At 43.5% G+C, this 16,535-nt stretch overlaps 1 protein-coding gene across 1 annotated transcript in view; it reads right to left on the bottom strand.

Moving 5' to 3' along the window:
• The window catches only part of TBX21 (T-box transcription factor 21), a 55,803-nt gene extending 39,492 nt beyond the window's left edge, over positions 1-16,311 (bottom strand). Inside the window, exon 1 of the mRNA XM_083583047.1 lies at positions 15,014-16,311. Coding sequence (XP_083439173.1) covers positions 15,014-15,642 — 629 coding nt within the window. The 5' untranslated portion in view covers positions 15,643-16,311. The remainder of the gene's footprint in view (positions 1-15,013) is intronic.
• Between the last annotated feature and the right edge of the window lie 224 nt (positions 16,312-16,535).

Below are 16,535 nucleotides of genomic sequence, written 5' to 3'. Positions count from 1 at the left end.
AAAGTGGGACAGGCTGAGAGACTGACTAGGCCCAAGGCCACCTAGCGAACTTGATGTCTGAGTGCGGATTCGAACCCTGATCTCCCACTGGGATCCCAAGAAAAAGAGGGAAAGTTTGGAGCGGCGCATGTGGAAGTTTTGCTTCGGAACTGGCTGCGGACCATTTTATGTCAACGCAGTTTCAGAAGAGAATTATTGTCTTGTGTTGGTATCTCTTTCCTTCCCCCTTCCTTTCCCTGATGGTGGTGGCGTGTCGCTGAAGCGCCGGGAGCGCAAGGTGGACGGGGTTTCTTTTTCTCCAGATTGCAAACCCTTGAAGGGTGTTCAGGAAATGAAGCGGCTTTAATGCATTTAGACTTTCAACACATTAGGAGCGGCTTGGTTACAGCATCAAAGTGACACTCTCTGTCTGGGGCTTGAGAGAAAGGAGAACAAGGAAGGATGAGAGAGAAAGAGAAAGCAGTAAGCAAGGGGGAGAGATGAAGAGGCCACCTTGTAAACAGTGTGAGAAAGAAACAAAGAGGAGTGTGTGTGTGTGTGTGTGTGTGTGTGTGTGTAAGAGTGTGAGTGTGTAAGAGATAAAGGGGAAAGGTGGCATTTCACAGGCAAAAGCTGCCCACTATGCCCACTGTCTGCCATTCATAAATATTGTTTGGTATTTTTTTTGCACTTGAGAATAGGATTCCATGGAGAGTACAAGAAGTCATTTACGTCGGACTAGATTATAGTCGTTCCTCAGAAGTGGAACGGAATCTGTTCCGGAAGTCCGGTCAACTTCCATAACGTTCAGAAACCCAAGGTGTCGCTTCCGATTGGCAGCAGGAAGCTCCTGCAGCCAATCGGAACCTGAAGAACCCGCATCGGACATTCGGGTTCCAAAGAACTTTCGCAAACCAGAACACTCGCTTCCGCGTCTGCGGCGTTCGGGAGCCAAAACGTTCGACTTGCAAGGCGTTTGACTTCCGAGGTACAACTGTACCTTTGAGGTCCCTTCGTCCTCCGTGGTTCTGTTATTCAGTGTTCCTGGTTAGAAGAGAGGGTGTGTGCATGTGTAAGAAAGAAAGCCAAAGAAACAGAACCAAGAACCAGATGAGAACTGCCTTGCTGGATCACACAAGAAACTCATTTTAGCCCTGCATCCTGTTCCCAATACAATGGTAAGGTAAAGGTAAAGGGACCCCTGACCATTAGGTTCAGTCGTGGCCAACTCTGGGGTTGCAGCGCTCATCTCACTTTATTGGCTGAGGGAGCCGGCGTACAGCTTCTGGGTCATGTGGCAAGCATGACTAAGCCGCTTCTGGCGAAACCAGAGCAGCGCACGGAAACACTGTTTACCTTCCCGCCGGAGCAGTACCTATTTATCTACTTGCACTTTGACGTGCTTTCGAACTGCTAGGTTGGCAGGAGCAGGGACCGAACAACGGGAGCTCACCCCGTTGCGGGGATTCGAACTGCCGACCTTCTGATCGGCAAGTCCTAGGCTCAGATACAAGGGATGGTGCTGTCAGATAAACAGTGTTGGAAGTAAAAGCCAGCTGCTTGCCCAGTCAATATCTGTATGGGGAATCAAGAATTGCAGCGTCTTGTTCACCTTAGCACAGTGATGGCCAAACTTGCCCCGCCATCTGTTTTTTGGACTACAACTCCCATCATCCCTAGCTAACAGGACCAGTGGTCAGGGATGATGGGAACTGTAGTCCCAAAACAGGTGGAGGGCAGAGTTGGCCATCACTGCTAGCAGCAAAAAAGGCATTGGCTTGGTGATTTGCTCCCACCTAATCACGTCTTGCTTTCTGCCATGCTGGCAATGGGGAAAGATATATTGATTTCATAAAATTTATATACTGTGCAACTGTAAGGGGGGGGGAATCCCCAAAGCCGGTGACAAAAAGAACAAAGCAATGAAATTATAAGCAAAACAATTATTTTAAACATTCAAAAATACTTCAAATCAATGGCAGGCTAAAAAGCGGGTAAAAACACAGGCCAACACTGAGGGTATCTTGTCAAAAGACCCTCTCAAACTGGGAGATTCCCTTCTTGTGATGATGCCCACAAGGGAGAAGGCAAGCCATTTATTTCTCTCAAAGCCTCTAAGGTGGCCCTGAGGACAATCTTTAAAAATTAATCTAACCATAATATGGTTCCCTATGTTTCTAAATTTTGAGGGATAGCAAAAGAAGCAGAATGAAGAAAGAATTAAAAATCCGACTTACACTTTAGATGAAGAAAGTCTCTTCATTGCGCCGGAAAACATCTTGGCTTTCTCACAAACTAACTCTAGCTCCTCAAACTAACTATCCTCAAATAGTTGCTCTTCCCAAAGTCCTCAGCCAAGTCACTCAGCAGGGGGCGGGTCACAATGGAGGACATGACACCATGACTTTAGCTACCCTGCTTAACAATGGGCATGGCTTCCCTTAATATTCATTTTTAAAAATATATATTTTAGTGGGTTAAGCGGTTTTATTTAATTTATTTTTTAAAAGTTCAAGACCCCTTTTCATGCAGCTCAGTGATTTTCTGGAAAGGACAGGAATCGCCATACAAACACACACACTTTTCAATATGGTGGGGTTACCAAAGGAAAACACTTCTGGCCTAGACTATGGCTGCTGTTTCTCACTTAATAGTTAAAAATAACCCCTCTCAACACCCTGTAGTAATCTGTCCAGTATTATGACGGCAAGACTTCACCCTTAGACCTCCTCATCCCCATTTCTGCCCAGTGTGTTCTGCCAATAAACAGCTTTCCTTAGGCTGCAAGGAAGTGAAATGTTATGAGTTTGTGGGTGTCATGAGTTTGTGATTAAGCAAATGGCTTTGTTTCAAAGAGACCCAAGATTCTGGAGCAGGAGGTCATGCAAGTTCAGTTCTTTGTATGTGCCCAGCAAAAGATGTTTTATCACGTTTTTAATATTCTGTTGGAACCGCCCAGAGTTGCTAGGGAAACCCAGCCAGATGGGCAGGGTATAAATAATGATAATTTATTATTTTTTTAAAAACCACAGGCCAACATACTACCGATCTGGATAGGATTGTCTATACAAAAATGGTTCTAGCAGGGGCCGAAAAGAGTACAGTGGTACCTCGAGTTAAGTACTTAATTCGTTCCGGAGGTCTGTTCTTAACCTGAAACTGTTCTTAACCTGAAGCACCACTTTAGCTAATGGGGCCTCCTGCTGCCGCCGCACTGCCGGAACACAATTTCTGTTCTCATCCTGAAGCAAAGTTCTTAATCTGAAGCATTATTTCTGGGTTAGCAGAGTGTGTAACCTGAAGCGTATGTAACCTGAAACGTATGTAACCCGAGGTACCACTGTACAGTGAAGGTGTCTGCCTGATCTCAATCAGCAGGGAGTTCCAAAGTGCAGGTGCTGCCGCAGTAAAAGATTCATTTCCTACAAATGCGGAACAAGTGTTATGTGGCAATTGTTCTAACGGTGTGCCAGTTCTGATATGAGAGAGGGAGACACTCAAGTCATTTGAGAAGGGATGTGGCGTGATGTCATGGAAGGCACTCATTAATGGAAATAACTCAGCAATGTTTAACAATGGAATTGGTGTCGTTTTACCAGCGCGTTTCATTTCTTAAAATTTCCTTTCCTTCCCCATAATATTAGCTTGAGGAAACCATAAATCAAGAAACCATAAAGTTTCAGAATGGTTATTACTGTACTGCACATGCGCACTCTTTGAAAAATTAAGTATTTTTAAAAACTGCTTAATCAATGTGAAAGGCTGCATTTTGCATTTTCTGCAGAAGCAGAAAAGCTGGCAGAGCTAATGGGCAACCAAGGTTAAGACTGCAATTCTATACATGCTTTCATGGGCATAAGGCCCAGTGAACTAAGAGAGTCTTACATCTGAGTAGATGTGAATATATACCTTCCAACATTTCTCTGATGAAAAAAGGGACATCCTCTTCAATAATAATAACATTTATTATTTATCCCCCGCCCATCTCACTGGGTTGCCCCAGCCACTCTGCACGGCTTCCAACATATATAAAAATATAATAAACCATTTTAAAACTTCTCTATACAGGGTTTCCTCCATATGTCTTCTAAAGGTTGTATAATTACTTATCCCCTTAGGCTCGGGGGTCACATAACTCCATGCTCTCCTGCATTTCCCCATAGAAAACAGGGACATCCTACCATACCCTCCAACATTTCTCTGATGAAAATAGGGACGTGCTAAGGAAAAGCAGGATATTTGGGGATCAAACCAGAAACCGGGACAGCTTCTGTAAATCCCGGACTGTCCCTAGAAAATAGGGACACTGGGAGGGTCTGCCTTCAACAAATACAGAAGATCAGCTGCCCCCTATATCAAAAAACTTGTTAAAACGATGATTTGTAACTGGCCTCATGCCTATAGTTTTGAGAAAGGCAGCTAAGAAACGTAAACAAGCAAACAGACAATAATACGATGGTGATTTAAATGTCACACATAGCCCAAATTATTTTCACCAAATTATTAGGTGAAAGAGGGAGTGCTTAACTTTCTTTCTTTCTCTTTCTTTCTTTCTCCATCTTCACACTTCTCAAGCCCAGCACCTACCATTAGACAGAATGAGACAGGCATCTGAAGCAACAGATGTTCTGTGTCATGAAAGGCCAGCAAACTGTTAGTTACTCAATTTTCTATTATTCTATTTTTACTGGCAGGGAGGCGGGGAGGTAATTCTGTGATTTCCTGCCTCAGGTGCCAAAATATATCGACTGGCCTTGGGGATACTGCTCTGCACCTTGACTGGGCAGGGAGGCTTTCGGTGGCAGCCCCTTCTACGGCAACAAAATGTCTTACGGGCCGTACCTGCCAAAACTTTCTGTCCATCGTGGAGAGATTAGACTCCAAGAAGGTTTGTACATTTGATAAAAAAAATATTTATAACCCCCTACTTCATTACAATGGGATATCAGGGCCAGCTAGAATCATAACTATTTTAAAATACATTTTATAAACCTAAAATACTATGCAATAAAAGAGCAGACAAAAATGGGGTTGGATCAACTCTCGGGGGTAATACTCACAAAACTACTCAGGAGTGGAAGTTAAAACAAATTACCGTCATAGAAATTAGGTGGGATTAAAATATGCATCTCAAGTGTCAACGTGGTTTAACTATATCAATAGTGGTTTTATCAATAGGTCTTCCCAGGGAATTCTGCGAACTGGAGTTCTGTGAGACGAATTGGGGGGGTGGGTGTCTCCTAACAGCTCTCAGCACCACTGACAAACTATAACTTCCATAATTACTTGGGGGGAAGCCATGCCTCTTTAAAGTGGTACCACAGTTTTAAATCATATGGTGTGAATTTGGCCTCAGTCACAGATGCCCCACATCACGTCTCTCTTTGCCCTCAGTGAAAAAGTAAACCTGTGTCTGGACTATACCACTTCAGACTTCACAGGTGGGGTCACGTACAAATGTAGCCTATCAGGGAGAAGAGTTCTAGTCATACATTCTCCTAAATATGCTAGATTTCTATATGCAGGTAATTTTGGCATTATATGTGCGTTTGTCGTGTTAGCTCTCCACCTGGAGCCTGAAAATGCGTCACTTACAATTCTACCGTTCTATGATTCTATATCAGGGTTTCCCAAAATTGGGTCTCCAGTTGTTTTTGGACTACAGTTCCCATCATCCCTGACCACTGGTCCTGCTAGCTAGGGATGATGGGAGTTGTAGTCCAAAAACAGCTGAAGACCCCCCCCCCTAAGTTTGGGAAACCTTGTTCTATACTGTTCTGATTTACCACCTCAGTGACCATAGGCCTAAGACTGCAAGTTCGCTGGGACCAGGGACCTACCTATTTTTGCTGTATGTAATAATAATAATAATTAATAATAATAATAATTTTTTATGTGTACCCCACCCATCTGGCTGGGTTTCCCCAGCCACTCTGGGTGGCTTCCAACAAAGATTACATGCATGTAAAGCACAATATATTTATTGAAACAACCACAAGGAATAATTAAAAAAAACAGTTTTTACATTTTGCACTTGGGTGGATACAGAAGACGAGCATGCACCTTTCACCAAGGAAGCACCCCTGTGAATTATTGGGGGGGGGGCATGTTATTTAAAAACTTTTGGAAGCAACAGATCAAAAAGGACAGTGCCTGAATTTCTGATTATTTTTAAAGGGACACATTTCGACTTTTACGTTTTCCTGCCCTTCAGTCTTTGTGCATTTGTGAATGCCGTTTGCACCGTCCCAGTACAAAATGTGAAGTGTGAGTCAGCCCCACATCTCAAAACTTGAATCCTGTTAGCCCTTTGCTCAACCGAACTCAGCTTCCATGTGATCCTACTGCACAGAGTGTGGCTTTAAAAGGCCCGACTTCACAATTTATGAAATTGATTAATCAGGAAATAGAATGGAAGATTAAACAGATGAAACAAAAGACATTTGAATCAGCTAATAAGTGTGGGAAACTGCTGGCTTGGCAAATGAGAAAAAGACAAAAACTTAACACTATTACTAATTTGGTAGTGGAGGGAAAGAACATACAGAACCCTGTGGAGATTAGGAAGTGTTTCCAGAAGTATTTTAAACAGCTATATACACAGACTCAGAAAGAAATGGACATTGATCGATTTTTGAGAATAAATGGACTACAAAAAATCTCTCAAGAGAACAAATTAATGCTAAATTATAAAATAACAGACCAAGAGGTGGAAGGAGCCATTCAGAACATGAAATTGGGCAAATCTCCAGGGCCGGATGGCTTGACTGCAAGATATTATAGAACTTTGAAAGAATGGCTAGTACAGCCTTTGAAGGAAGTTTGTAATGAAATACTGGAGGGAAGAAAGGCACCTGAGTCGTGGAAAGAAGCTTACATCACACTTATACCGAAAACAGAATCGGAGAAGACACAGCTTAAGAACTACCGCCCCATATCTTTACTTAACGTGGATTACAAAATTTTTGCTGAAATTATGGCTAAAAGATTTTAAAGATCAAGCGGGCTTTCTCCCGGGGAGACATTTATCAGATAATACAAGGAACATAATTAACATTTTAGAAAAATTACAAGTGAATATTAACACTAAAGCACTTTTGATATTTGTGGACGCGGAGAAAGCCTTTGATAATATTTCATGGAGTTTTATGAAGAAAAATTTACAGGGAATGGGGGTAGGCCAAGGTTTTGAAAACGGTATAGGTGCAATCTACTCAGAACAAAAAGCTAAGTTAATTGTGAACAACGTAGTTACAGAAGAGTTCAAGATTGAGAAAGGAACACGACAGGGTTGCCCAATCTCTCCATTGCTTTTTATATCGGTCCTGGAGGTTTTGCTCAACATGATTAGAAAGGACCAATTGGTTAAAGGTATACAACTCGGAGCTAACAGTATAAACTGAAAGCTTTTGCCGATGATTTAGTTTTGACATTACAGGAGCCAGAATCCAGTACCAAAAGAGTATTGCAATTAATTCAAGAATTTGGTCAAGTTGCGGGATTTAAGCTGAACAAGCTGAAAACGAAGGTGTTAGAGAAAATTTTAACAGTAATTGAGAAAGAGAGGTTTCAGAAGGAGACAGGATTAACATTGGTTAAGAAAGTGAAATATTTAGGGGTCCATATGACTGCTAAAAATGTGAATTTATTTAAAGATAACTATGAAAAATGTTGGATGGAAGTGAAAAAGGATTTAGAAATATGGTCAAAACTGAAGTTATCAGTGCTGGGCCGAATTGCTGCGATAAAGATGAATGTATTGCCTAGGATGCTGTTTTTGTTTCAAACATTGCAAATTTTGGACAAGATGGACTGTTTCAAGAAATGGCAGAGAGATATTTCTAGATTTGTCTGGCAGGGCAAGAAACCTCAAATAAAATTTAAGATTTTAACTGATGCTAAAGAAAGAGGTGGATTTGCCCTGCCAGACCTTAAACTCTATTATGAATCAGCCGCATTTTGCTGGCTGAAAGATTGGCTGCTTCTTGAAAACACGGACATTTTGGATTTAGAAGGTTTTAATAATGTTTTTGGATGGCATGCATACTTGTGGTATGACAAGGTTAAAGCACATAAAGCCTTTAAAAACCATATTGTCAGGAAAGCACTGTTTAATGTCTGGATGAGATATAAGGACTTGCTTGAAAGTAAAACGCCAAGGTGGCTGTCGCCAATGGAGGCTAAGGCTCTGAAAAAGCTCAATATGGAGGCCAAATGGCCGAAATATTGGGAAATTTTGGAACAAGAGGGAGATAAATTGAAATTGCAGAGCTTTGACAGTTTAAAAAATAAAGTACGAGACTGGCTTCACTATTATCAAATAAGGGAGGTTTACAATCTGGACAAGAAAATTGGTTTTCAGGTGGGAAAATCAAAATTGGAAACAGAATTGTTAGATCCTAAAACTAAGAATTTATCAAGAATGTATAACTTGCTGTTGAAATGGAATACACAAGATGAAATGGTTAAATCTCCTATGATTAAATGGGCACAAGATGTTGGACATGACATTATGATGGCTGACTGGGAAAAGTTATGGACCACAGGTTTGAAATTTACGGCATGTAATGCCTTAAGAGAGAATATTATGAAAATGATATATAGGTGGTACATGACACCAGTCGAGCTTGCAAAAATCTATCATTTGCCCGATAATAAATGTTGGAAATGTAAAGAAAATGAAGGTACATTCTTCCACCTTTGGTGGACGTGCCCAAGGATTAAGGCTTTCTGGGAGATGATCTATAATGAAATGAAAAAAGAATTTAAATATACTTTCCTGAAGAAACCAGAGGCCTTTCTCCTGGGCATGGTCGGCCAATTGGTGCGAAGGGAGGATAGAACTTTTTTTATGTACGCCACAACAGCAGCAAGAATACTCATCGCAAAGTATTGGAAGACACAAGATCTACCCACCCGGGAAGAATGGCAGACGAAAGTGATGGAATAGGCTGAGATGACTGGCAGAATCCGGGACCAAGGAGAAGAGTCGGTGGAAGAAGAGTGGAAAAAATTTAAAGTATATCTTCAAAAATATTGTAAAATTAAGGATTGTTAGAAAGATGTTGGAAAAAGAAAATTATATGGCTTTGGTAGAAATGATATAAAGGATTAAGTAAAAATGAATTGACGAAAGAGTGAACGTAAAACTACAATATATTAAATCAAATTATTAAGATAAAAACAAGGTTGGAAGGATTTGCTGAAATAACAATTTGAATTAGAATACAAAAATGGGAGGTGTGAGGAGGTCAAGGAAATAAGTAAAGGAAGAAAGTTATGTAAAGGTTTAATCTGTTTTTTTTCGTTTTTAAATGATTGTACTTTTTCTGTCTTTTTTACTTTTTTTCTTTTTTCTCTTTGTAATCTTCAAAATTCTGAATAAATATTATCTAAAAAAAAAAAAAAGGCCAGACTTCAGTAGGCTGGAAGAGGAGGAAAGGATTTTGGTGTCTGCCGCAGCCTCTGTGGCTGTGACCCATATCATCTACTGCCTGGGGACCTTGCCTATCTATGAACCTTCGCAGCCTTTCAATTCTTTTTTTCCTAATCCCCCCCCCCCCGAAAGCAATCCCTTCCACAAACAGGGGTGTGAGTGGGTGTCTGTGGACAGCTCAGTGGAAGGGTGGAAAGAACAGCTCTTCTCTGCACACACACCCTGCCTGCAAACTGCCCCCCACCCCCACCCCCACCCCACCCCTGCCAGGTTGCAACAGGGGGAAACTCTGGCGATTATGTTTGTATGGCGCTGGCCCCCTCCCTCCACTACAGAGCTGGTGCCTGGGGATTTCCAACTTGGTTGAAAATGCCTAATCACTTTACCAGCATATCCACAGATATACTGAAAAGAGGAAAGTGGAAAATAAAAGGAGGTGGGGGGGGGAGGAAGTTGTGGAGCCACAATGGTGGTTAATAAAGAGGATTTGCAGACCTGACAGTGAACAGCCTGGGGGAGAAATGAGGAAAGGTGAGAGATTATAAAAGAGTGTGTGTTTTGTGTGTGTGTGTGTGTGTGTGTGTGTGTGTGTGTGTGTGTGTTTCTGCTTAATTTCTAGGAAAAGGGCACATCAACACTGAGAAGCCCTTCACTCCAAACCTTGAAATGTGTGACCTCTGTAGTTAATCAGCATGGATAGAAGCGAGCTCTAAAAAGGCACCTTATTCTTGCCTTTTTACATCCATAGATTAAGACATTGAAAACCAAGGTCGAGGAGACAAATTAGTTTGGTTTCCCATTTCCACCTGAACCTGCCTAACGCGGCCTTTCTGAACCAGTTTGCAAACAGAAAAGCAACGATCCTTCATAGAGCTTGCTTCTCCAAATCTTTTTTCTGATCAAAATTTTTTTTTAAAAAAAAAATGTGAACTTTAGGGGAAAGAAGGCACAGAAATGTGCATGAAAATACACCTCACTTAAAAAAAGAAAATAAGTCGCAAACTGCTGCAGAAACTAAACTGAAATTAAGACTGGGGAAATGAGAAATGCAGAGAAATCAAAATTGACAGATTCAGCCATCCCTGTTGAAAACAGATGCAAAGTTTGAACTCTAGAGCAAATCAAGTTAATTTCTCCCCTGCCCTCTCTGTGTGTAACTGAGTGAGCACAGAGAAAATTGTCACAAACACACTAATTTCCTTTATTAACAATATCTGTATCTCCTTCTTTGTACCATCAGAGAGGCTCATGAGAGCTAAATTTTTACCACTGTTCTGTCTGCATCTTGCAAAGCCAGATGGTGTATTCACACATGACATTCAGTTTGCCCTTTGCACTTCCTAGCTCTGAAATGGGGATGGGGCTCTCTTAAGATCCATATTGGCTAGTAGCACACATTTATCCTGGTTTTAAAAGGGCTCTCTTGCATGGATAAATCAGTGCCCACAAACACCATAAGAGTCGTTATATTTTTCATGCCAAGTGAGGAAAACAGAAGTCTGAAAGATGCAAACTAGGATTTGATGACTTATAGACCTGGGCCAACTCTGCCCACTCACATACCAACCCTCTCTGTCTTTTCATGCTTGCTTGAAATATCCGCATGCCACATAAGATACACTGAGCTCTTTGGATGAAGGGCAGGTTATAAACCTCACAACAGAGGCAGATTTAGGGGAGCGCCACTGGTTCACCTGCACTGGGAGGAAAGCCAAGAGGGCACCACAACAGTAATAATAATAATAATAATAATTTATTATTTATACCCCGCCCATCTGGCTGGGCCTCCCCAGCCACTCTGGGCGGCTTCCATAAAAACCAAAAATACAGTAAAATATCACACGTTAAAAACTTCCCTGAACAGGGCTGCCTTAAGATGTCTTCTGAATGTCAGGTAGTTGTTTATCGCTTTGACATCTGCTGGAAGGGCGTTCCACAGGGCGGGCGCCACTACCGAGAAGGCCCTCTGCCTGGTTCCCTGTAGCTTTGCTTCTCGCAATGAGGGAACCGCCAGAAGGCCCTCGGCGCTGGACCTCAGCGTCCGGGCAGAATGATGGGGGTGGAGACCCTCCTTCAGGTATACTGGACCGAGGCCGTTTAGGGCTTTAAAGGTCAGCACCAACACTTTGAATTGTGCTCGGAAACGTACTGGGAGCCAATGTAGGTCTTTCAAGACCGGTGTTATATGGTCTCGGCGGCCGCCCCCAGTCACCAGTCTAGCTGCTGTGACTTAGAGGTGGCAGTTTGGTTAGTTGGTGCACAATTTTTGCACTGTATAATTTTGAAAACCCAAAGTCCCCCACTGCTCAGAAAGAACACCTTGGGATCAGTTTACTTGCAAGGTTGCTTTACCTCATATATGCCTACTTAATCACTTCAATCTGTGGAACTGGCACTGTTACAGGTGCCAGATAATACTAGTTCTGCATTTGCAAGAAATTAATCTTTGGAACTCCCTGTGCATCGACATCAGGAAGGCACCTTCAATGTACTGTTTTTGGTGCCCACTGAAAGCATTTTTGTTCAGGCAGACGAGCCTATCTAGACATGTGTTCCAATCTGGTTTTTTAGTTTATTACCGATTTTACTTTTTTGAATATTTTAAACAGGTGTTATTAATGGCTTTAGACTTAGAATTCTAAGTGTTTTGTTCTTTTCTTAAACCATTTTTAGGTTTTATTACCATCAAATGGTATATAAATCATGAGAAATAAAAATAAATGAATAAATAACTTGAACAAATTGCACACAGCAATGGGCAACCTAGTCTCTTTTTTCCTTCTCTTCAGATTAGGCCGGGGATGGGTAACTGGCAGACTATAGTCCAGATGGGTCCACGCCATGCCTCTGTCAAATTTGTAGTCAAGTTTCCACTTTCAGAACAAAAGCTTTCCTTCCAAGCTGTAGAAAACAGACATTCAATATTCTAACGTTACATTTCTTCTTTAGATTTTGTATGTAATATGTACAGTGGTACCTCGGGTTAAAAACTTAATTCCTTCTGTTCTTAACCTGAGGTACCGCTTTAGCTAATAGGGCCTCCCGCTGCCGTGAGATTTCTGTTCTCATCCTGAAGCAAAGTTCTTAACCCGAGGTACTATTTCTGGAAGTGTCTGTAACCCGAGGTACCACTGTATATATAGGCCTCTATTTACAATGCTGTGCCTGACCTCAGTGGAAAAGGGATGCTGTCCTGGCCTGACAACACTTTTAAAGGGGCTTGGTCATTCATAAGCGTAACAGTTTCAGGAGTAAAATTTGTTAGTGTGCACACATGTGTCCAGTGCAGGTTGTATGGAAAATTAAGTTGCCTCTAAAAAGACAGGCACTAACCATCCCTGGCCTAGCATGTTTTCATAAGCGGCACTAGAAACCTATTTTGAGAACCCTATCAAAATAGAGCTGTCAACCCATTAAAGAATTTTCAATCGATTAATCACCTGCCTTATAGCTCATTTACAGAGTGAGTCTGTACATGTATACTCAGACATAAGCCTCACAGAGTTAAATGGAACTTACTCTCAGGTGTGTGTGTGTACAATCCTATGCACATCTAATTGAATCTCATGAGGACTTACTTCTGAGTAGGCACAGGATTGCATAAACTGATTATATTTATGTCCATATTACCAGGCTCTCATTTAAAAAAAAAAAAAAAGAACATTGAAGGAAGTGCAGGGTAGCTCAAAATTAAAAAAAAACACAAGTTACTATATTGTTAATATTATAATTCCCCCTTATGGTAACATACCAGAGCCAAAACAGCCTTACAAATAAATACATCAACAAATGTACCTTTAAGACTTAACCACACCCTTGAAATTGGCCTCCATTTTTGTTAAAAGGGAGAAATAACACCTGAAAGGGAGAGAAGTCCGTAACTCAGACTTAACTTATCTATCTGAATCGACTACCTTAAAAACCTTGGTGAATTAACCTACCAGTTAATCTAATAAAAAATTGCATCCTGATGTTGGAGGACTAGAAAGCACAAGAAAGTCATTTAAAACAAAGACACAAGCTCAACCCTGAATGTATATTCCAAGTGATGCAGCTTTTGCATTCATTTTTTAGAGGGGAGGTTTTGTTGGTACTGATGGGGAAGGATCTACAAAGTTTTGCTTGTGTATTGTTGTTGTTTAAAGGCCTAAAACATGAAAGGAGAACTAGATTCAGCAGAGAACTAAATTTTCATTGAACTAGAACCTACTCTTCCTTTTTCAGGTCCCTTTTACACCATTTAAAAATAATTCCAAAGCACACTATGCCAACAACTGCTGTGCCTCAGCCATATTCTCCAAACATATTGCAAAGTTTAAGTAGCAGCGTTTAAAGTCAAAGCTGGATCTACCATTAGGCAGAGGGAGGCGGATGCCTCAGTTAGTAGATGCTGAAGTGCAGAGAAAAGCCACAGTGAGTTGCCTGGAGATATGAAATATGTAATATAGCACGTAGCCTCCTTTCTTCAGGCACAAGGAGAACACTGTCCCATCCTCACTAGTGTTAAAGAGTCAGTTACCAGTCAGGTAGGTTTCGAGGGCTGCTGCCATCTTGCAAAATATCTTAGCTCAGCCCTGTCACAGCACTGAGGTACAACTGCTTCTTCACAAATTTGGACGCAAATGCAATCCCAGCAGCCCAGCCACACTTTTGGCCTTCTGTTTTTTTTTTTGCTCTTACCTCTTACGCGGGACAACCAGCTCCAATGTTATTAAGAGACGAAGCTCACTTTCCCTTCACAGCCTTCACACCCACGACTCGCATACTCCATGCTGCCCCTCAGCCATGTGAACGTGAGCGGGAGAGAAGGCCGAGGGCTTCCCGTCACACCACTAAGAAACACAGGTTTCCCATTCGCACGTTAGGAATAAGACATTCCAGAGCGGGGCCTGTGACAGTCAGCGGGTACATTTAAGGTACACCCCCCCCCCAATCACACACAAAGAATCCTGGGAACTGTAGTTCATTAAGGGTGCTGGGGATTGTAGCTCTGATGCTTGGGGAACCTGGCAAATTTAACGAACAGGTGAACTGCGTTTGAACCGGCTTTTGGTTTTCGATTAATGTGTTCCATTGCTGCTTTATGCTGTAGTTTCGTGCGCGCGCGCGCTTTTGTGAGCCACCCAAAGAACTCTTCTTATGCGGCTGGAGTATAAAAGTAAGAAATAAAAACAAAACAATGCGCGTTCCTCGAGCGTACCTCCTTCAGCCGCGCGCCCGTGGGCGCTTCTCTCTCCCTCCCTGGCAAGACTTTAGGGTTGTTTATGTCCTCCGCGGCGCAGTCCAAAAGCCAACAGCCGGTCTCCCAGCGGACATGTTTGCCCCAATTACGCGCCTGACCCGGGAATATTCCCGGCCGGGCCCACCCTTGCCAACCTCCCCAAGATCCTCTTCCCGGCGCGCTCCAGAAGTTCTTAGCGCGCAGCGGGATCCCTGGGCGCTTCCCACCTCTCCTTCCATTGGGATCCCGCTTCGATCCCCCAGATCCGCACATTCCTTCTCTCTCTCCACTGAAATCCCTGCCTCTCGCTTCCCGCAGGCCAGCCCACCCCGCGCCACCTCGTGCGCCCTCCGGGCCGATCGCGCGTTGCTGCTCACCTGCCCTGTTTCGTGATGATCATTTCCGTCTGGTGCTTGTGGAACTTGGCCCAGAGAGGATAGTTGTTGAGCACGACCTGGATCTTCCCGGAGACTTGGTAGCCCGGAACTTGGTAGAGAGGCCCGCGCGGGAACATGTGCTGGACGGCGGCCGAGTAGCAGCCTTCTCCCCCGGGCGCGCTGGGATACAGGTCCCCGGCGCTTGGGTAGATCTCGGCCGCGGACACCGAGAAGCCGGGATTCCCCGCAGGGGCAGCCGAAGAAGGAGCAGGAACCGGGGGAGGAGGAGGAGGCGGAGGTCTGTAAGAGGAGCAGTTGGTCACGGCCGGCCCTAGAAACCTGCCCGATGGGGCCGGGCTGCTCACCCCAAAGCCGCCGCCTCCTCCCTGCACCATCTGTGCGCCGTAGGTCAGCCCTAAGTTGCAGCCGCCTTCTTGCATGTGGGGCTCCGGGTAGTAGAAGCGCTCCTGCGGGACGCCGATCTTCAGCTCGGCGGGGTCTTTGGTCGCCGCTCCCTGGAGGTCTGGCGGCTCCTTGGCGAAACTTTGGCTCTCTGCCCCGTTCAGCATGGTGAGGGCAGCGGCGGTCGGGTTGGCGCTTCCTCCGGCGAGGGAATCCAAAGCGCCCATTGAAGAAAGGCTGACGGGGTGGGGTGGGGGAGAGCGGGAGGGAGTTGGCAGCAGAGGAAAAAAGAGGAGGAGGGCTGAGGAGGAGGAGGAGGAGGAGGAGGAAGGTAGATAGGTAAGTAAGTAGGGAAGGGGGGGAAAGTCCTGAGGGTTGGCTTGAAACCCTCAAAGGCTCATCGTGGCTGGGAAAGGGAACACCCAGTGGTGTCCCCTACCCGAGACCAGCCTAGTCCGCTTTATCAACAGCAATCTGGTCCGTTTCCTTACTTGGCGGAACGAGGCTGCTCAATTTCGCTCCTCATCCTTCTTTAGCAGCCGAGCTTTCTCCTGCATCGCAAAACATCGCCAGAAGTTTGGGTTGTTGTTTATATATTCGCCAGATCTGGATGCGGCAGCTGATGGGTCAAGATCACAGCTGCTTAACTCCGGGTTTCTTCTCTACTTTTTCTTTCCTAAGGATCTCAAGAGGGGGGTTATTTCCCCCCCTTTCTACTTTATTCTCTTCTTTGCTACTCTGCCCAGCCCATCCTCGCCGCCTCCGAAAACTGCTCTCTCGACCTGCCTCCTATTAAAAGAACAGCGTTCGAGCTCTCGTGTCGGCTTCGCTTCCATTGGCTGAGCGGAGTTTCCAAGACACGCCCACCTCCGCTGCTCCTTCCCCTTCAATGCTGCAAGCTTCGCTCCAATGAATTAAGAAGACAGGTTCTCCCAAAGCGATCTCATTATTATTATTATTATTATTATTATTATTATTATTATTATTATTATTATTCCAACATGCCAGTTCTGTATTCTTGCTTTGTTTGTTTTTTTGCCTAGTTATATCCCAGAATAATAAATAAATTTATATATGGTTGGTACTATTTTGGACAGAATATTCCTGCATTCAAATATAA

This window comes from Podarcis filfolensis (assembly GCF_964270895.1).
Source record: "Podarcis filfolensis genome assembly, chromosome: 13".
Taxonomy (NCBI): Eukaryota; Metazoa; Chordata; class Lepidosauria; order Squamata; family Lacertidae; genus Podarcis; species Podarcis filfolensis.
The sequence above is the reverse complement of the archived record's forward strand: the minus strand, read 5'-3'. Positions and strand labels throughout refer to the sequence as shown.